Source organism: Rousettus aegyptiacus, unplaced genomic scaffold (genome assembly GCF_014176215.1).
Source record: "Rousettus aegyptiacus isolate mRouAeg1 unplaced genomic scaffold, mRouAeg1.p scaffold_m13_p_11, whole genome shotgun sequence".
NCBI lineage: Eukaryota > Metazoa > Chordata > Mammalia > Chiroptera > Pteropodidae > Rousettus > Rousettus aegyptiacus.
In genome coordinates this window covers 72,054,692-72,077,381 of record NW_023416286.1, presented here as the reverse complement: position 1 = coordinate 72,077,381, position 22,690 = coordinate 72,054,692, and the positions used below count along the sequence as shown (strand labels likewise).

General features: G+C 33.9%; 1 protein-coding gene across 3 annotated transcripts in view; it reads right to left on the bottom strand.

Annotated features, from left to right (window-relative positions):
• Positions 1–1,787: 1,787 nt before the first annotated feature.
• Positions 1,788–22,690, bottom strand: part of EDNRB (endothelin receptor type B) — a 59,972-nt gene continuing 39,069 nt past the window's right edge. The window contains exons 8-11 of one of the 3 annotated variants that reach the window (XR_001597467.2): positions 14,688–14,788; positions 9,500–9,741; positions 6,257–6,370; positions 1,788–3,452 (exon numbers count right to left, since the gene is read on the bottom strand). Coding sequence is in view for 1 of the 3 variants with exons in the window: in XM_016149316.2 (XP_016004802.2) it covers positions 14,768–14,788 (21 nt within the window). In the remaining 2 variants the exon portion in view is untranslated. Of the gene's footprint in view, positions 3,453–6,256; positions 6,371–9,499; positions 9,742–14,674; positions 14,789–22,690 lie in introns of those variants that run through there. The other 2 variants (XR_001597466.2, XM_016149316.2) reach the window with 2 other exon arrangements.

Genomic DNA, 22,690 nt, shown 5'->3' with positions numbered 1-22,690 from the left:
GTCATATTATTTTCATCACATGTATTTACGTTTTTATATAAACACAATCATTGGAATATGTTGAAATTTATGCTTATATTTTTGAGAAATTGGTTTATATTTTTACTAATATATTCTTTTACATTTGATAGCACAATTCTTAATTACTTTCCATAATAAAATTATCATGCTATCTTTGAATATTAACACAGAACTCAATCAGATTGGATCCTATTTCTAGGGATCAAATAGAATAAGATTATTTGGTAATTCTATTAAAAATTTATAGCAAATTGCTGTCAGACATACTGAATAAAGAATGATGGAGAAAAGCCAATGGCATTCAAAATCTCTATCTTTTCTTTTTCTAGTGCTTCATAGCAGAAAATACGTCTGGCAGATTTTGTGAGTCAAGAAAGGCAATAATCTTCTGCTGTGAGTCCCTATTCATTAGATATCTGAAGTGAGTGCAGTAGAACCTGACTGGTTGACTACTTTTCTATCTACTAAGGTAATCAAATCAACCATGTGTTTTATCACTGTGATCTATATATTGATAGGTTTCCCTTGAGTATTGTGGATCTTTTGAGGAAGAATCAAATCTTGCCGAAGTTTCTTACTTATACACTTGGGAAATACTAGTGTCCATTATAACACCTCGAACTATTTATTTGGATCTTAATTTTAATATGGAGAAAGAATATCACTTTTGTAAAACAGGGATTGAATTTTGAAGAAACGTTGCTTTGAGAGACACAATAAGTATTACAATATTATGATATATTCAGCCAGATGTCTGCAAGACAGAAATCACATGACTAAACAAACCATGTGAATGCTCTTTAAAAAGAAAAAAATAGAAAAGAAAAAACAAACATGGGTCAAATATTTCCCTTTTTACAGCACAGTATTCCAAATCATATGGATACCTTATGTTTGTAATTTGTCAATTATGACTTTTTCCCACATGTATATTAAACTCAGGGATCACTATATAATTTTGGTCTTATATAACAATCTTGCTCAATTTGTTTACATCTATTTACTTATATGATTACATGTATATGTGGCTTCCAGGGCTCTTCAGCTATCTGTTAGGGCAGTTGTCAGAATATAGCGAGAAATTATTGTTATTTATGGCAACTGTATATGGATAACATTTACTCTCTTGGGATCTTGGCCCATATAACTGAAAAGTATATGCACTTGATAATCCTGAGCAATACTGAAATCATTGAATTATTTATCTTTTTTTTTTTCTGGGTGATAATCACACTGTCAGTATGTCAATAAGTATTCACTAAGTGACCAGATTAGATTATAATTTCTCAGCCATACAAGACTGATGGGGTTCTGCAGGTGTGTCCAGAGCACTTTTCAGGAATGGGAAGGAAAATCCCCAATGGGGAAAATGGTCATGGGTTGCCTGTAACTTCACTCTATTTTTTAACAACCCAATCACTTCTCTGGTGGCTACTGCCCCACATAGCCTCTGGCGTATGGTAAATGCCCAATGCATAATGCCTGAATGAAAAAATCTCAAGGGCATCCATTTTATTTTTTTCTGCAGCTACACGATCAACTTGACAACAGCTCAGTCACTATATTATTTTAATATTTTTTTCTTTTTTTCCTATGCTAATTTCCATAAGGCAGTGGTCCGTATAATTTTTAGTCCTAAATCTCTTTAATTAAGAAGTTTCGTCATACACTCCCCAAATAGGTTCTTTATAAATAAAATATTATGTTATATTAGAAAACATATTTAATAAGTGGAAGAATGAGATTAAATAAGTTAATAGACATTCTAATATTTTTATTCCTGCATTCCAGTAGATTATTTTGTTTACCTTCCCTGTCTCCATTCTGGAGACTTGGTTATAAGAGATAAAAGAAGAAAAAAAATACAGTCCCTGCTTCATGGAGCTTTCAGGGATCTTATCTGGTAGACTAGATGAATACAATGAAGTATACCACTAGAAAAGGTATTTTTTTTTTAATGGCATGGTGTACTGGAAGAAAGTTCCTGTACAGGATTTTCTTAAAATCACAGATTTTAAAATGTATTTCACTGTCTATAACTTTTGATCTGTAGTAGGATATTTCTTGTGCTGCAGTGAGTAAAAGCACACTTAGAACTTTTTAATAGATAAGCTCTACTCTCTTGGAGTCACCCATATTTAATATTCAGAACATCTTTTTTACTTTGTTTCTCTTTTCTTCTATCCTGGAAAATCTGTCCACTTAAAATTGGTCTTCTAATCCCTTGGCCCAGTGAACTTTACTTTTTGATGGGACTTTTTTAACCCAAATTTTGACTCCCAGGAAGGGAGAGCATATTCTACAAATACATCCTAGAGATTCATTTACTTTTGGCATGCAGGATGATATAGCAAAATACAGATCACAAACACAAGCCCAGTAATTCTGTAAATAATCCAATTACCTCAATTTTCCTGGCCATCAATCTAGGTATTGATGTCATGGGAAATATCCTTTTAATTTGATGTATACATCTCTCTCCAGGGCTCTTTGTCTCTCATTACCTAATTGTTTAGTCCTTTCTTCATTCCCACTTCTTGTCTTCTATGACCTTAGGTCATAAGTTTCTCTTTTCAGCACAATGGGACCCTTAAAATGTAGGAAAATGTAAGTCACTTAGAGAAAAACTAGTAAATATGCACACAAAGCAGATTCATGTAATCATTTATGAAAGATTCCACATTAAGAAATGGTTTCAGAATACATTATTTCCAAGTTATATTTGATGTAACATTTATCTACTCACTGAGCTATAACTTGACTATTTAAAATAATTATATTAACAGGTTTTTGATCTGCATAGAATCTGGGGGAAAAAAGAACTCAAAATCTAGGCTAGATGAATATGTCTTCAAGTGTAGTAATCCTGGGTACCCAAGACAGTATAATGGGCATATATATCATAGTAAATTAATATGTTGGCATCTTGGCTTACAAATTTATCTCCTGTGAGCTTGCCTAATGAGAGTTAGGTCACCTGATCAAATTAATTTCACATCCTTAATACAGAGGACCAGAACCTGTATTATGATGAATTTACTAAGATACCACACAATAATAAGCTTTGTCTGAGCTGATCTCCTTGACATTGTTCTCTAATTTTGGTAGCAATCCTGATTCTCTATGTGCATTGACTTCTACAATAAGTACATTGTATAATTAATTTTATATCTCATTTCCTCTCTTTGAATAATTATAACATATCTACTGCATATTAGTTATGGTAATGGTGGATGCTATAAAACACAAATCCCCAGATTCTAGTCATTTAACAGGATAAACTGTTTCTTCTTGTTCATGTAGCACTCCAGTGCAGATGTTCCTGGTGAGAAGGTGAGTGCTTTACTCCATTCCATTATACAAGGTCCAAGTGGATGGCAGATCTACCATCTTCAAGATGTGGCTTCCTGGGTCTCCTTGAGTGTTGACACCTACCAGGGAAAGAAAGTGGGTGGGAAAAGCACACCCATTTCTTAATGACACCAGCAGGGCAGTAAGCACTGTTTTATGCTTAAAAATAAGGCAGTTGTGGTTCCATAGGATAGAGGTTAGCACATCTGCTTTACACGCAGAAGGTCCTGGGTTCATGCCCCAGTGGGGCAACAGTCCATGGTCTATGGCCATGATACCCTGAACAAGCCTGATGTCCGATCTTAGAAGCTAAGCAGAGTTGAGCCTGGTAAGTACTTGGAAGGGAGACTACCTAGGAAGATCAGGTGATGTAGGCATAAAAAAAAAATAAAGAAAAAAGAATAAGGCAAGCATCTTAGGCTAACAGTGAAAATTGGAGCACAATGTTTAGATTTGTTTCAATATACAAAGTAATGTCCAGATCTGACAGTTAACTGCCAAATTTCATCAGTGTAGACAACTGACTCATATAGACCTAACTCATGAATTTTTAATTTGAATCATCTAACTTGATTTATTACAATACAAAATAGATAAATACAATAAACCATTCCCTTGTTTTATATTAAATAAATATAATAATGTTTTTTTTTTCTTAAAGAAGAAGTAATTCAAACGGAATGAAGGAAACTGTTTTTTTTTCTGTATGTGTAATAGAGCAGAAGAAAACTTCAAATGTTTATTTGTTTTGGGATTTGTTCATAGAAATATTCAATGGTGTGGAAAGAGATTCCATGTGATGTATCAAGTTACAGAAAATATTACCCCAAAATAAATATATATATTCTTCAGCTCATGGTACTTTAGGAACACAGAAATATTTAGTGGGCAAAAGAAGGACTGAAGTAAATATTAAAGATAGTTTTCCGTAAAAGGACTTGAATTCTGTTTTAATATGTATTCTAGAAGATGCCTAGTCTTCTTGTTAATGTAACTTTTCTTAAAGGTGCTTTGAATATAAATTCTATATTCAATGAAACAAAAGTAAACACAAAGCCCAACAAAATATTTAAAAACAAACTTTTGATTGCAATTATCTTTTTCTATTTTGTTTTGTGAATTGATTTATAAAAAAAAGATTTTTGTTCTAATAAACAATTTCTATCAGTCCTTTTAGTAGATCTTATAGCTAAAGCCTTGAGCTGTAACATGGCCAGTTTTGTCTGGGAGAAGAGTCTCAAGGAAAGACTGATGTCACATCCAATCAAACAAGCTGATGAGTTTTGTGTCAGGGTTTGATGGGTGAAGAACGGTTAACAGTTATGCAAGAGTGTGAGGGAATATCCTATAAGATCCAGCTGGACGTTTCATTAATTTACAATTAGCAAGGGGCATTAAGTCTGGCTTGGGACAGTGAACCTGAGTATGTTAAGGGGATCAGGGAAGATTCTAGGGCTGCTACCTTCTCCAAAGCTACATATATTGAACAACGAGGATTAGGATGATGATAGTTAATAGTCACCAATTATTAGGTACCTATGCTAGGCCCTGTGTTGGATGAGCAAAATGTACTTTCACTAAATTTCCAAATGACCCTACAAGAAATGTTTTATTATTCCCATTTTGTAGATATGGACCCTGAAGTTCAAGAATGTAAGAGAGGGAAGATTCAACCCACCTGTGTCTGACCTCAAAGCCCTAACCCTTTTCCCTAGGCTAATGCTTCTCTCTCAGTGAAGTATCCACAACAAACTTTTTGGATCCTTAGACAAGTTTATGATCACACTTTTGCGGACTTCGATATTCCCCTTGCTCTGACATGAGTGCCTGCCCCAGGCACTAGCATTTCACTGCACACCGCAGCAATTATTTATGACTTGGAGATTTGCAGCCTGGGGCTGGTTTACTGGAACTGTTTTGAACAAAAACAAAAGGAGCTCTTCTTTGTTGCTCCAGGATTCTTTGATTCTTTGATCCAAAGGAACTCTGTCTTCTATAGGAGATGTGTAGGAAGAGTACACACAGAAGAAAGGCCTTTTCCAGGCCAGTGGCCTTGCTTGTTTTGGATGAATCTAACTTTCATACTAAATCTCATCAACATCTGCAATGTCTTTATGGTTACTTAAAATTCCCTGAGACTGTTGTGATGGAGCAGGAGTGGGTAGAGATAACTGAGAGGTAGAGAGAACAGGATGGTCTCCAGGTACTGGTAGCTGAAATATGCACCATCTTCCAAGTGAATTTACATTAAAACTTCATTCCTGGAATGTGGGGGGAAGTTAATACTGGTCATGCACATGCCCCTATGCTGCTGCCTTCATCTCCCTTATTACTTTTCTAACTCTGATCCTTTCTTTAAGTCTCAGCTAATGCTTGAACTTTTCCCGGAATCTTTTCTGATCTTTTCATGCCCAGGGGTAGGTGGCCAAAATATACTCCCATTGGCACTCTGTTATTGCATTTATCAAATTAGTATTTGAATAAATATTTGCGTGTCTGATGATAACATAAAACATAGAATAAGGACTATGTCTTATTCATCTTTGTACTGCCAAAACAGTAATAACAACCACAAAATCCTGAAAATTCTCAGTATTTGAGAAGATCTGAATTGAGTTTCATTTATTTATCAAATAAATATTTTATGAGTACCTATTATGTAGAGATTCAAGGAAGAGAAAAATTAAACACTCTGCTTTCCCTTTTGACTCCAAAGACCCATCAGTTATAAAGGGATGGTGACTTAAATAAAGTGAAAGCCACAAGGCTGGTTTTTAGCCAAAATAATAAAAAAATTTTAAAAAGATAATAATATCATTACAATAATAACAATCCTCTAGGAATCATCTTAGGGAAATATTCTTTTATTGTGGTTTGTACATACCGAATTTAAAATCTGCATTGGAATTTGACTCCTGAAGCTATTCAATCTTGTCTATAGAATGTTTCTTTGCTTCGGTTAAGCACAAACTTGCATAACCATCCCAACTGTAGACAACTGAAAAAAAAAGATATTCAATAAAATATTATTCTTAATAAGCAGTTAAGGACAATAATCAATGACCAGTTGTTACTGATATCTATGTACAAGTTTAAATATAAAAGTACTATAGAATGAAAATAAATTTAAACACTAAGATAAAAGAGGACCCCTCTTATGAAGTTCACTTATCTATTTCTTCCTCCTCATCCCCAAGTCTAAGATTTCCTGTGAACTTTTTCTTATAGTCAAAATTTTCAGGGCATATATGCCACTTGAAATTTAATTCTGTTTACAATTAAATCACTGTCAGAATAAATTAAAAAAAACATTTTTTTGCATGAAATAAAAGACCCTACCCATTTCTGCTCCTCTAGTCCCATCCTCTATAATTCTCTCTCTTCCATGCTATAAATGCACCATACCAAACTTCTTATATTTTACCAAAGCAACAGCAACTCATTTCTTAACACCCCAGCAACAGTACTTCAGAATTTACTCTAATAAGCTTGGAGCCAGACAGAACTGATTTAGAATCTACACCCTACCACTTACCCTTTATTCATTATTCAACCTCTCTGACCCTCAATTTTCTTGTCTGTAAAATGGGAATAATAATGTTGCCCTCATAAAGTTTAAAAAAAAAATCAGAGGAACTAATATAAACTCTTGAAAGAGAGCTGGATTCTTGAACATACTGAACAAAATTCTTTTCTCTTCTTCAGATCTTTCAACTTCATCTTAATTAATTTTTGCTGTTAGTACACTATAATGTTTGAACTACAGGCTCTGGAATTAAGCTTCCTGTGTACTCATCTCCTCTGGAAAAACTACTTGTAACTAAGTAACTTAGCAAACTAAGACTCAATTTTTGCTTATCTGTAGATCAGAAATAATAAAAAATTATCACTGCATAGTGTTGTTGTGAAGACTAAATGAAATAGTGTCTACTTCTTTAAGGACTTGTCATTTTGTTATGATTTCTGACCCCTGCACTTATATTTTAATAAAGAGTTTAAAAGAGCATCATGATATGTTTCCCTTTTTGCCTATAATGTTTTTATTTTATTGAGGACTATCAAAAAGGCTGATTTCTGATATTTTCTTGTTTAAGGAGATTTTTAAACACTATAAACCTATTTTGTTTGCCCAGTGCCTCTATTCTTCTGTAGAATAGCTATCTTGCTTTTTCAGTCATATATTTCAAGTTGTGTTTGTCAATCACAGAGACTTGCCTATTGGCCATAGTGATTTGTCCAGGGTGTGGAATAGATGATCCAAAATAGACCAATAGGTGTTTTTCCTTAGAATCATATCTGAGCCAGTTCTTCTCTGCAGGCAAAACAGTGAGTTATAAGATTCCAGAAAACTATATTCCCTACCATATAGAAGGAGTCAATCTGAGAGAATGAAAGTGACCTCAGACCCACAGAGATGGGGGGCAGGGTGTTCTGGCATCCCTTGGTCTCTGGTTCTAGCCATTGCTTTGACCCAGTTATGCCTTGTGCTTCATCTGGTTACTTAGCATTTCCATGAAATTCTCCTGGTAGCATGTTCAGTTTCAACCTGGACTTCTATCCTTCATAACTAGTGCCAGCTAACACAAAAGCAAATTGGTATGTTTGCTGATTCACCTACATATTTTCCTCTTTTAAAATATTTAAACATTTTTATGCAGTCATTAATCTGGAATTTATTTTCTCGAAAATATTTAGTTAGTTATCTGAAGACTAATTATTGAATAATCCATTCTTTTAATCATCGACCGACAATAAGATCTAATCACATAGTATACTAGTCTATGTATATGAAAGTTGTTGTTCATAAATACCAACTATCTGTATATCATCTTTGTTTTCAGTTCTCTATGATTTTATTTGTTATGCTTTTATATGTTTTTGTAAAAAAAAATACTCATAGCTAATACATATTGAATGCTTGTCTACTGTGCAGCATACATAGCAATATATAATTTTCATTTATTATAATTTTCAAGTCTCTCAAAAACATGAATTTTTCAGAAATTCCTCTTAATTGTTCTTCTTTTGAAAATTATCACTAGTCATTCTTGCCTTTCAGATGAATTCCAGAATTACTTTGTGAATTTCTGTAATTTTTCTTTGGAATTGTCAATTGATATTTTTACAACTACTGTCAAGAGACCCATCTAGATGAGTGAAGCAGGGTTGGCTGGGGATGGAATGCTGGGAGCAGAGGCATGTGAAGAGCCACTCCATAGCTGGAGAGCTTGATTAACAAAAGCATAGAGCAGTGCTGTCTAATAGAAATATAGTATAAAATTACACAGGTAATGATGAAATTTCCAAGAGCCACATTAAAAAAGTAAAAAGAAACAGGAGAAATTAATTTTAAGAATATATTTTATTTAACTCAAGCTATCTCAAATATTACCATTTTGGTAAGTTATCAATATAATAACTATAAATGAGATATTGTAATTCTCTTTTTCATACTAATTATTTGAAATTTGGAGAGTATTTTAAACTTATAGTCCACATCAACCTGGACTAGCTACATTGCAGGTGCTCAAGAGCCCTCTGTGGCTAGTGGTTACAGTATTGGTCAGCACATGCCTAGAGAAAATCTCCAAGCTTGGGAGGATGACAGGGAGGACAAAGGTACACTAGGAAAAAGAAAAAATCTGCAATATGAAATCAGCTGTTACACAGGGAAAATAGGGGATAAACTTAGATTCCCCCAAAAGACGAAGACTAAACCTAGACCCTCTTTTTTTTTGAGTCTATATCTTGAGCTAAGATTGAGAAGTGGTGCTAACCGGGTGCTGATCCCGATTGGACAATACTGAATCTTCCTGTATATTGAATAACTTTGGTGTGAACAAATAATAGATAATATGCAACTAGAGAAGAAAAAACTGACATATTTTTTAAACAGACTTTTTATTTTGTATATACTTAAGTGTTTTTGGAAGTGTCATAGGAATATGGAAGGAAAAGTTTGAAAAGCTTGTTCCAGAGATGTAAGGATATTTGAGAGGAAAAAGTTACCTTCTTTTTGTTTACTTAGGAAAGAATTTTGAACTGTTTATCAATAATAGAACATAGGACAATACTTCTCTATGTACCTGTGGAGGAGCATAACAAAATAGAAGAATGGTTTACTTACTGTGAATCTAGAAGTTCACAAAAACATATCCAGAAATAAGAGAATAAGTGTGGAGCTTTATGCTTATGAAGTAATAAACAACATTTTCTAGAAACAATGGTGATCAATTAGGATGTAATTGAAAATGAAGACTCTTAATGCAATAGTCTTCTTTGCCTCTGGTTACCAATCACCCATCTATGTCTGTTGAAAACGATGAAAAGAGGCAAAGCAGATGTCTTCAGAGATACTCTCGAAGAAATCTAAAAAGAGAAAATGATAAGACATGAAAAGCAGCAGGTTATATAGGCAGCAATAGTTGGGGTAAGCTATTTGAATAGGACCATTTACAGTTACTGTATAAAAAACCTAAAGACTTTATGGAATTGGTAGTAATAGGAAGATAATGCATGAATCTATTTATGAGAATGTTTTAGAATCTAAGATAGCATGTACTTGACTATCGACTCTTGTTTCAGAAACTTAAAAAAAATAGTTATGATTGAAACATATGAAACTGCCATTTTTTGAGGTCATTGAATGGCCCACTATCAGCAATTTCAGACAGTTAAATATATAAGGAATAGGAAACTATATATTATTGAGAGTATAAGAAAAAATAGAGAATGCTTCAAATCTCATTAAACTTAACAAGTTGGCTGAAGTAATCAGGATGGCTATTTTATTGGGAGATAGTATACGGGCAGTGTTTTAGAAATGGAAATCTGAAGTCAGGCTGTGTGGGTCCTGGCTCCACTAGTTACTTATTACATGCTTTTGGGCAATAATTTAACCCTTATCTGATTCAGTTTCTTTATCCATAAAATAGGGGAATTAATAAATACATTTTTTTCATGGGCTTCTTAAACTTTTGTGTGTGTGTGTGTATGTGTGTGTGAAATAATTCAAAAAATTTGTCCATGTTTTAATTAGAGTTATTTGTCTCTTAACTTTTGAGTTATAAAGGTTCTTTATATATTCTAAATACAAATGGTTTATAAGCTATATGATTTGTAAATATTTTCTCCTAGACCGTGGCCTATCTTTTCATTTTCTTGATAGTGTCATTCGAAGAGCATAAGATTTTAGTTTAAAGTTGATTGAATTTATCAGTCTTGTAAATGGATCTGCTTTTTGTGTCATATCTAAGAAATGTGTATGTTAGTTGTGCAAATTTCTTAAACTGTTTATTCTAGATATACTTGTTATCGTAATTAGATAGCTTAATTAGATATTTAAACTGATGACATGTGAAAAGAGATTTTCTGCGGAAAATAAGTTCAGATTATTAGAAAGATACTACGAAGGAGAGTGATTTCAAAAATTATGTTGAATTAAATGGCAGTAAGATGGTTTTCAAACATTAAAAAAATAAAATTTATAATTCTGCATTAAATTTGCTATTTGCAAGCACTAGCAAGTTCTAGTTTACTTAAAAGAATTTAAAAACAGCCCTAAACTTTATAATTAAGTTTCTATGAGCTCGTACAGAGACTAGGTTCAATCAGCACACTCAAATTAAAAAATTTAAAAGACCACATTCTACATCAGAAGATTGAAAAATGAGTATACAACAATATTAAGTTAAAATGTAATGTGTTTGTATATACACATATATCTCTTACATTAAATAACCTTTTCAATTAATGGAGATCTATAAATCTCAACTGCGTCATTGTGTCAGATAAGAGTGTTGCCGCTGGGGCCGATCGGAGTTGGTGTCACCCCAACAGTCGAGGTAGGGAGAAGGATAACAATGGTGCAGATGTGTAGTTGGCATTTTCCCTCATTTCTTCCTCAAAAGAAACGAAGTAGTGAAGAAACTATTGAGATTTAATAGTTTTATTAAAAGGATATTTTAGAAAGACAAAGTAAGCCCAAGAAGGCACATGGTCCTAGTTCTATAACCAACACAAAGGAGCCAAAATGGCCACAACAGAGCAAAAAGGCCACAAAAGGCCACCAAAAAGAGAGAGAACCTAGAAGGGCAAAACGAGGAGGAGATCAGAAGGGAAAAAGGGCCCAGAAATGGGAATGTCTGCCTTATATTTGGGCCGTGATGGGTGGTTCCAAAGGTATTCCTAGGTGATTGACAAGTGAGGTCATTTTGATCGACACCTGGCTGCTATATAACTTTGCCTACTGTCCATGGACTTTTACCCAGAATTCTACTTCCATTGGGGTATTCTCTGAGTGGTCTCTAGACTGGGCCTCTATTCCTTTGTTCCCCTTTGTTGCTCACGTCTGACTAGTTACCAAACCTAAACCTCCAAACATCCCTATGGTTTGGAGGTTGGGGAAGTTGTTTAATTATTTTATATCTAGTTTGTATTGGCTCCATAATATGCCTTCAGATTGAAACTAAGGCAATGATAGAGCATGTGATTCAGAAAACATAAACTGTGCTATTTTATTTTGCTTCTATATTTGAATGTGACGAAAAATATGTTAGGACAAGTAACTAACTTCCAACTTAGATGTAGCTGTGTCCCTTTCAAGTTTAGGGTGTGGGAAGAGTTTAAGAACCATGATGACCTATTGAAGTTTCTTTGTGTAGTAATGGTTTCTGGGAAGTGAGGTGGGGAATCAAATAAGAAGATGAAAAGATCTGATAGCATGAACAAATGTTAAGAGATAGGGTTAATTTTAAATTAGAAAAACAAGACTCTATGAAAACAAATTGCAAACCAAGTGTAAGTCAAGCTACTCATAGAAATGAATACACAATGAGAAGGAGAGTTGGTCTAAAAATCCTTTCTTGCATCGTTGCTCTATTATGCAGAGAAGCATTCATCTGGAGCCAAAGTCCTATTTGGCTTTGAGGATTCTTTTTCTGGTAGTAATTTGGCCAAAGGCTTTTTGATAGGTGTACAAACTTTAGAAAAAGACCATTTTGTTAGATGATTTCTTTCCATTTAATTAGAAATCAAGTCATTAGTCTCCTTGCAGTCTGATTCAACTAATATGATAAAGATAGGAATTAATTGTTAATAAAAAAAAAAAAAAAGAAGATAAACTGCTGGGGACAAGGAAAGACCCCCTTCGCCTCAGTTAAACCTCCATTAATATTGTGTGAAGGAGCTGTAACAAAGCACAAAGCACTCAGTGTTCCCTATAGAGGCTCCTTAGGAGACCAGTCTGTCTGTAAGAAGCTTTTTTTTTTGCTAATGTGGGCTGAATGACTGCAAAGGCCAGTGTTAATGGTCTGCTTCAAGAATCTAATCCCTTGAAGGGCAGCATTTCCTTGGATAGCTTTCTAATGTGCCTGTCAAACATTCTAAACCATTTAACAGAAAGAAGCATTGTGATGACAAGACAAAACATGGCCAATTCTTTGGATACATCTGCCAACAGAGTAATGCGATGATCCTTTCAGGCTCCAGGGACTCAAGCGCAAAGGCAAACTCGTGTGTGGAGTACATCTTTTGACTCAGTTTTAATGTTTTGCCTACTAAATAATTAGTTTTGACTGGGCTTATTGGCTTCTTTTACATCTGTTTCCTTGCAGAATATAATATTAATGTATTATCACAAGTCATATCCTTCTGGTTAATCTTAAACTTTTTTTGTAGGCTAAAAAACATTACATTATTACAAGAATGTCTTTTTGCAATCTCAAAACAACACTGGAACATTAAAAAAGATAACCAGACAAAATCTCCTTTTCTCTTGTCAGTTGAAGATTCGTTTTCAGTTACATCATTCCAACCCAAATACAGTAAATATCCTGTTAGTTTATTTCCATTTAGAATACTGAATCTAATACTAATTTATTCAGGGGATTAATGGACCTGTTATTTTGATTTAGCAATGCATTTTCTTTAGGACTGCCAAGTACTACTCCATAAAATCACACTAACCACACTATGTATCCATGATGATTGCTGCACTCAAAGGTACAGCTTGCCATATCAAATGGCACTCACCCCCAAGGACCAAGGATGATAAACACTTTTATGCATCTTTTAAATAATTTGAAAGAGATAGGTGAAAGAAAGAAAAAAAGCTTCACATTTAACTCAGACAAGGAGGAATTTAGCTCACTTAGATATCTGTTACCTTGTTCATTCTCATACAATCTGCAAGAACTTAGCATTTATTACTTCTTGCCATTGGTTACAAAATGCAAAATTAGCAGTAGAGGAAAGAGTTGAAGGTGGTGGGGGTAGTAAACTTCAGAGCCACGGAGTTCTCAGAAATACTCTAATATATGCATCCTTTTCTTTGTCTCTCTCCTTCCCCTCTTTTTTCTTCTTCCTCTCCATCTTTTCCCTATATTTTTCCTTCTCTTCTTTGGCTTTCTCACTCCCTTTCTTTCATTCTCAATGGAACATCCGCCACCCACCCTCCACCCCGCCCATGTTGCCCATGAGAAGTGAGTATTATTTAGTCTTTAGGAATACTTAAGACTCAAATAGCCACTGACCCTAGGGACTGGACAGGTCCTTGCCTTACTCCTCTAAGCCGAAAAATCTATCAGCATTCATTTCTGATGTGATAGTTATCATTCCTGTTATTGAAAGGAATAGGAAAAAGTGTTCTGGGGTCTGGTGTTGCTAATAAAAGCTTTGTACAGATGTTGGAAAAATATTTACAATTAAAGAATTATTAATACTGCATGACTCACTAGCTTTCTCTTGTTTCCCTGAATGGAGAAAGAACTAGAGCTTGAACACAATTCACAGCTGATTTTATCTAAGTTTGCAACCTTTAGAGAGCAAGTCACTAATCCTTGGCTTTGGGAATATCATATTTTGAAAAGAAGTCTGCAGATTTATTAGCTTTATTCTCCAAATTTTACAAGAATGTCCTCAAATCATAGGAAAGTGTCAAATAGGTATTCCCAAAACCCCAAAATAGGCTTGCTTCCCATAATAGGTACTTAATACATGGTAACTGATGAAAGAGTAAACTACAAAAAGATCATCATTCATCTGTTTTGGGGTGAGATACAAACATGGAGAACTCATGCTCTATCTTTAACTTACATTTATGTTAATATCAATTTAATATTACCAAACTGGATTGAAATTCCAGTGTTTCCTAAACTGATATTGATTGCTCAGTGAACATGTCACTTGAGGATCATTCTTTCTGTCCCCATCACCCACCAGTGTGTGTGTGTGTGTGTGTGTGTGCGCGCGCGTGTGTGTGTGAGCACGTACGCACATATCTGGTTCTTCTGCACAGCCATAAGGCCTTTACTTACCTCTGTTGTGAATCCTTTCATGTTTCTTGGTGGGTCTCATTTGTTAGACATGGTGGCAGTTTGAGGGGACAGGAGATGTCTCATTCTTGTATTCCCAAAACCTACCATCCATAAGGAACAGATGTTAGTGATTCATAACTATTTTGGAGTCACCTTGTAATATCATTGCATATGTATTTTAATGTATCTATATCCCGCATTGAAATGATTATTTTTTGTGGTAATTTTTAAAAACAGTTTAAAATTACTTGGTTATAAATAACACATTTAATTTATGAATGGCTGTTATTACTTGGCAATCACTATGAATCATCAGAAAGTTATATGAAGTAGTGAAGTACAAAAACCTAACCCACAAGTTATTATAACTATAATGAAATTTTTATGCATATCGATTTACTCAATGAACTAAATTAGAAATAGTAATTGAATTGAAATAGACATCTACTTAGATTATTATTTCAACTCTGGTTTTCTTTTTGGGGGGGTGGTTCATAAGTTTTTGCAGGGTCTCAAACATTTTTGTAGGCCTTGGCAAGTTCATTGGCCTTAGGCACTGAGCCCAGGTGCCTAATGGATAGAAGGGGCCTGCAATTCAGGGCTCAACAAATAGCTGACACCCAAGTAGATAACTAGCAGCCCACCGAGGTAAAGCACTCATGTGCGGTTATTGCTTTTGAGCAGAGCATTTGGTATAAGGGCTACTCTCTGCAGCGCCTTTGAAGCTGGAAATTTTCAAAGAGATAGCAATTAGAAATGAGAATGGGAACAGAATTCATTATCAGAGAAGCTCGGCACAATTGCTGAGCATGGATAGAATGAATAGGAAGGAGGTCTGAGGGTTTTCAGTTCCCATCAGGAAGCAATTCATATAACCATGTTTGGATAATTAAATGGAAATAGTCATGCTATACAGAGAAAGGCCTTTCACTGCCATCATTGTTTATTTTAGCACCATCTGCTAGGTTCAAGATCAGGAGAACTAACTGGATAGGAAGTTTACACTGATTCTTTGGTTTGCTTAGACTGTATTTTATATAAGCTCAATGACAAATGTTAATTTAATATTTATAAGAAATATAGTTCTATAGTTTGGAACATCCTTATCTCATATCTGGAATGATATCATTTTCCCATTCTTTTTGTTTAGACTATAGATCTTCATCTATATGATGCCACACAATACTTTTAATAACTATGCATACTTACTTACTATGTGCTAGGCATCACAAGATGCTCTTTACATTTACTTATTTAATCATCGCAGCAACCCTATAAGGCATACAATATTATTCCCATTTTATTGGTAAGAGCGATTAAGTGACTTAATAAGATCATATAACTAGGAAGTAGAAGCACTAAGGTAATGACCAAGCTGTCACTTGAAATTCCTCTTCCTAACTTGCCTGTATCACCAGACATCCTTTGTTGAAGTGGCTCCTATTTAAATGACATTAGCTATATGAGCTTCTTCAAAATAATTTTCCTTTTTGTTTCATGTCTTATTATTCTAGTCCTGTGTTGATAAAACTTTTTTTTAAGATTTGAATATTTGATGTTAAATTTTTGAAAAGAAACAAGTATTTGGAATTGCTTCTAAAATATTTAAAAACTATGTTAAAAGTTTTAATGTAATTTCAGTGTATTTTTAATATAGTAAGATAACATAAACCCTTTTAAATTTGAGCCCTACTAATTATAATGGTGTGAAAATGTCATTCAGGTTCAGCTGGAGTTTACTCTTGTTGGACCCTTAAAAAAAATGGATAAATAATAATAAATAAATAATGCAATGAAAAATGATAATAGAAGATTTCTAAGAGAATAAACTCTTTTAGGGATGATCAGTAAAATCATTTGCATATTATTAAGTAATCTGTTAAAATTATAGAGTTCTAGAAACAACAGAGTTCTAGAAACTCTAAATTTGTTGGCCTTCAGCTAATTACTGTGTTTAAATGACCAAAACAGAAGTGTTTTACTTTAAAACATAATCTATAATTCAGATTGATTTTACAAATCACTCTGGTGGTCAGGACATATAAATCAATTTCAAGACAAAATTTTAATGAGAGGGTATCTCTTTTATTCATATTACTATCCAGAAATTCTTTTTAAAAGTGGTTTACTGATGTGCTTCCTGAGGAACATTAGGCTCTTCCTATCCTTTGATCATTCACATTAACCTCTACCCTATTCTCATCCTGCCAAAAAACAAGCGAAAGCCTCAAAAAGTGTGTTTTAATTTAGTGGATGTGTAAATATTCAAAAAATTCACTAATTGTTTTTGCTCCGGCTTATTGTTATTTATTTGTTTCTCACTCTCACTTCTTTTTGCACTCCTACTCCCCTTTCTACAGTCTCCCAATAGGTGCAGTCTTGGTGGTTGACAACCGTCTGGACCTCCTTTTGCCAAGAAACAGGCATTAACTTAAATTAGGTTGGTGAGACTCTCTAGCTCTAATATTTGTACCTAGGGCACAGTGATGGAAGGATAGAAAATCATTGGAAATATTATTCTACTTCGAAGAACGTGGCCATTGGTTTCTGCCCTCATTCTTGTCCTTTCCAAGTCTTGCATTCTAGGTTTTACTCATCATTCTGTGAACTGCTCGTATAATTTCCCTTTTTTGATTAATTAGCTAGAGTCAGGTTCTGTTGCTTACGACCAGTGACCCTAATTCATTACTTATCTACTTCCTTTCTGTTTTGCTTTCCTTCCTATTTCCTCCCCTTTCAGTTTCCCTCACTCCTCTTTCTTACTAGTCTCAGGTTCTTCTTTCTCTTGCTTGGAGTCTTTTAAGGTTGAATAAAGAAGGAAAAAAACTAATACAAAGATAGAAAAATGAAAATACTTTGAAGATGTTTAATCATAACTTTTTTCAATTTAAAATTGTTTTTCTGAGCATATATTGTGTATAGTTCAAGGCTTATCTGATTGTATACAAATACTATTATTAATAGTGAAAAAGTATATAAGTGAAGAACTTAATCCCCCCCACCCCCCAAATATAAAACTAAACAAAACAAAAAACTATGTAGTCTCTCCAACGATTTTACAGTTTTGGCCCCTTAAAACACATTTAGAGCTTGTCTAAAATAATTAGATGATTTGATCTCTGTAGTATTTATTTTCAAGGGATCTGCTGCCAGATCCATGTCTTATTAAAGCAATTAGCAAAGTTATTTTTGGAAGTAAGCATTTAGTGTTTTCTCTGCTGCAGCAGACTGAAAGAATTTAAGTTTAATGTCTAGTCTTTGGCTGTAATTAAAGGTAAATTTAAATATTTAACACAGCAGTAGAGGAGTTGCAGCTACAAAGTTTACTTAAAAATGAAGTGAGTCATTTTATTGAGTCATTTATCTCTTTTGCTTGCATGCACGATCAACAGAACTTTGTGTTTTGTCCTCAATTCCCTTTTCCAGATACCCGACAGCTGTTGCTACCCTCTAACTGTAAACTCCATCTTCCTGTTTTACCTTAACTGTTTTGTCCAAACTGCCTTAAATATAATCACAATTCAAAATCTAAAAGTTTATAAATCACAGTAGTTACCATTGTGAGTAATAGCTGCTTAGGTGATATTGGGAATCAAAGCCGAGTCTACTAATATCAACACAGTTAATTAGGTAGCATTTCCAAGCATAAACCATTTAAAAAGGAAAAAATGACGCTAGTCTAGAAATCAATCATACTTTTCAGAGAGGAATCAAATGATTTTTCTCTTTTGAGGGTAACAGACTAACATAGATGATATTTATCTAAATCTATAAATCACCCTTTTTATGTTAGCAAACCTAATTTATCTACATACTCATTGCAAAAGTTAACAAGTGCAGAGAGACTTTATTTCAGATTTTCAAAACAATACTAGCATAGTGTTTATTCCCTCTGTAATTGTTTTTTGTTTTGTTATTGTTTTAATATCTTATACATTTATTGGTTATGTTCTAAATATTTTTGGCTTAGATTTTTGTCATTATACTATAATAATTTATAGATTTTCAAGTGACTATATCATTTACATCCAATCTTGCACTTTGGATAAGGCCTCATACTTCCATGTACATAAATACCTTTCTTTTCTGACAGAGGTATCTAGTTGCCCTGGAGTACACAGTAAGTATTGAAGCAGAGATGACAAGAAAAAGTATAAGCTGGGATTTATCACTTCAATTTTAAAATAGTGATTTGAAGTAAAAGCAAAGAAAATAATTTTGAATGCTGAGGATTTTGATTTGCAATAACTGTGCTTTTTGATAGGTTTTTTGAGTAGTAAAGTTTGTTTTTGAGTATCAAGAGCAAAGCCCTTGAGGAATTGGAAAATAAAGTTAATGGGTTCAGGACTCTCTTTGGAAGAGAGTAGATAAGGAGCCAGATAATCTCTCCCAGAATTGCTTTTGGGGAGATAAGAGATAGTGAGGAATCCCACATTCAGCCCTGTTCTCCTTCCCCCAGGCCAGAAAATACACTCAGTTGATGCCGGTAAAGACTACCTGAATCCAAAAAAAATGTGGAGATCAGATCATGGTGATTTATAAAAACTGATGGGAGTTCTCATATATTTTTTGCACATCTCATAGTTTTCTCTGTGAAATAGTATATGCTAATGTGATAGTGTAGATTAAGAGATAATAGTCTGCTAGTTTTTCTTGTTTATAGGATATGTTAAGGAATATTGTGGAAGATTTTGAAATGCACAAAAAAAATAGTTGGGTATCTTGTCTAGTGCATGCTTTTGGATTATTTATGTCCTTCATTGTATTTAAGCAAATTTACAATCTGATTTGTATACTAATATAAATAACTTTTGGCTATAGAAATGCAAATAAATTTTATCAATGGAAATGCAATTTGTTATTTTCCTGTGGATATTAACCAATTTTGAATCTATTTGTACATTCATTTTAGCATTGCTGATTGCCTATATATGTGTATACATATTTTTTTGAACTAGTTGTAACACTACCAGTCCCATCATTCATTAATGGGTTAAAGAAATTCTTTGACACATTTTAATTTTACCTTTGTATGAGTTATGATTATATCCTTTATAATAATCTTTTAACATGTATTTTCTAATGAATAGGAAATCTCTGGAGATATATTGACTTACTTTAAATCTATGTATGGCAATAGAGATTTCAGGCATCTCCCCTAAACAGCAGGGAAAATAGTTTGTAGAACAGTAAGTAGTAGTTACCTACTGCCACCCCTTGATGGTTCTATCTAGGTTTTGTGTGCGGAGGGACAAACTTCTTTCTCTTGGCTTTATGTTTACATAGAGAGTTTTCCACTGGGACTGAAGCTCCTGTCTTCATCTTTTTTACTCAGGCCTCATTGAGGGAGAGGAAGTGATTTATTTGATTGGGGAACGAGAAAAGGCAATTGGACAAAATTTGGAAGGAACATAGCTCAACCCCTTTTCTCTTGTTCTCTTTAGGATTAGCAGCTTTTATCTTAGAAACTTTGTAGGAGTAAGCGCTAAAAATGAGAGTGCTACCATTTACCTTCATTGCCAGTGAAGTCTACTGGACTAATGTGGTGGCTGAAAAATGACTGCTAGAAATTTATTACTTGCAGGAAATTACTGCTTGGCTATTGCCCATGGGAACATGGCTATCGCCATGGGAACATAGGCTGTCACCCACAGAAACACAACATTCTAACAATAAGCTTTCTGCTTCTGTACCGCCACTTGACACCCAACCTGTGGGTTGACAGGTAGTGAATAGAAGAAAAATAGACCTTTGTGTTTAGATAGAATGAAGAATGGGATTTTGGGCTTAAAAACCCTGTACCTCTACATTTCGGGGTTGCTTAATTTGGGGTTTGCGTACCCCTGGCAGACCCAGCTGGCTGAATAAAGAGTGTGTTTCCTATAACTCACTGAGTTCTGGTGGTCCGTGTGTCTTTCGGGGGCTGGTGGCTACAACACTAATAGAAAGCTCCATTTTCCCAAGAACTTGACAGTAATAAATCTGATATTTTGAGTCCATAGCTTGCATCTATCTTCCATGTTTAGAACATGAATGAGAATAAAAGAGTTATTTTATTAGTCACTCAAACTCTGGATCCAAGAAAAGGAACTGCTCTATCAGTTTTCCACATATGAATACATAAATTGCTATTGACATACTTTAATACCAATTAACAAGATATGTTCAAAGAATGGCTTAATAGAAACTGAGGTCATTTCAGAATAAAGTTATATGAGAGAGCAACCCTGTGGAATAGAAATACCTAGTTAAGTTTTTCAGCATTCAATTTCAAAAGATTAAAGTTTTGCACTATTTATATTACATCAGAAAAAGTCTAGAATATTTTACTAGGCTATGAATTGTGTTATGGGGTGGAGTCCAGTGCCCTGTAGTATACCTTAGGAAAGCACAGGAACTTTTGCTCACTATGGTAAGAAGTTGCAGATTTCTTAATAGGGTTATAACAAAAGTTAGAAGAATAGCATATAAAACAATCCCAGGCTGAAACAATGAAGTCTCCAATGGTTTTGCGGAATACTTAGTAACCTATAAAAAATAATTAGATGATTTATCGTGTATTTTTTAAAGTTTCTATGTTACATTTGTCTACTTAGTTCAATAAAATACTAGAGAGTTATAATAGTAAATGTGGTACATAAATGAGAATAATGATCATAATATCATTGATTTTGTAACATAAAGTAAGGTTATTTAAGTTTGCCATGTCAATCACTATTTCATGAATCCCTGAAAAGCCTACCAAAGTAACTTGTTGATAAAGCAAAGCCAAGTTATTTATTACTTCAGTAGGGAAACTCCTACCTTGAGAGTCTTTGCAGCTTCTCAGAAGAGGAAAGATAGGCAAAATATTTTTAAGAGTTTGAAGGTTCTGGTTAAAGGCACATCTTTCAGTATGGGGAAGGAGGCTGAGTGGGACTGAGGAAAGTTTGTAACAAAATAGTTTGGAATTCATGGACACAGTGAGGTGAGCGTTTTAGAGTCTTATAGAGTGGACAATTGATTGGAAAGCTTAGTGGGGCAATTCAATGTCCTGAGATGGGGTTTTTACTGAAAAAAGGGCTGGCCAAATAGTCTGTTATTGGAGCAAATGGATTTTTGAAAAGTTCTTCGAAAAAACAATTGTTATTTGCTACTGCTGTGTGGTGACAGATAATTTAGGTTCTCCACAGCAAGTTTTTTGTAATATCATTTTCAGTCACATTTCATGTTTTGGTCATTTGTTGATCATCTCAGAATATGAATAATCAAAATTTATTGGGAGGGGCAATTTAGAAAATATTGTTTAGTATTTTAGGGCTGAAAGAAATGGAAGCGATAAAAATTTTGAAGTTAGTAAATACAAGAATATTCTAAAATGAAGAGATGAAGACCTTTTTTTAGAGAGAATTATTTTGCTAGTTATTTTCCATGGAAGTAATTTGTAGTCTGCCTGTGATTGTGGTGCTCCCAAAATAGATATTTCACTTTTATTATAGCTTACTTAAAAATATTCATAGACAGCAAGCTTATTTATGTATTTCTAAATTCATGTTTTGTAACTGGTGACATTATTAATGCTTCTGTAAATTTTAAATTGGTATTTTGACAAGTCATTTGTTTTTGGATCTAATTGTGTCATACCAATTGATGAATTTGACTGAAATTATTACAGTAACTGATTATTTAAGTATCACGTAGATATTTAGTATAAGAGTAGAAATAAAAACAACATAAGATGTTTCAGAATAGTAAAAGAGGATTCATGATTTTTTGGGGAGAGGTTCCATTGGAATATTTTTAGCTGCTATTTTGAGCATCGCACTAAAAATTCCATTTCAGGTGTGTTTGGCTTGTGATCTCTGTCTCTCCTTCCCCTTTTTACAATCTAACTTGCAAATTTTCATTCTTTTCTTCTCATTTTATTAAGTAGTAGCATAATAAGCCAGATTTTCACTTTCTTTTTAAGTGGGGGAAATCAATATTTTCAGAAGGTAACAGATTTAATAATAAAAATATATATC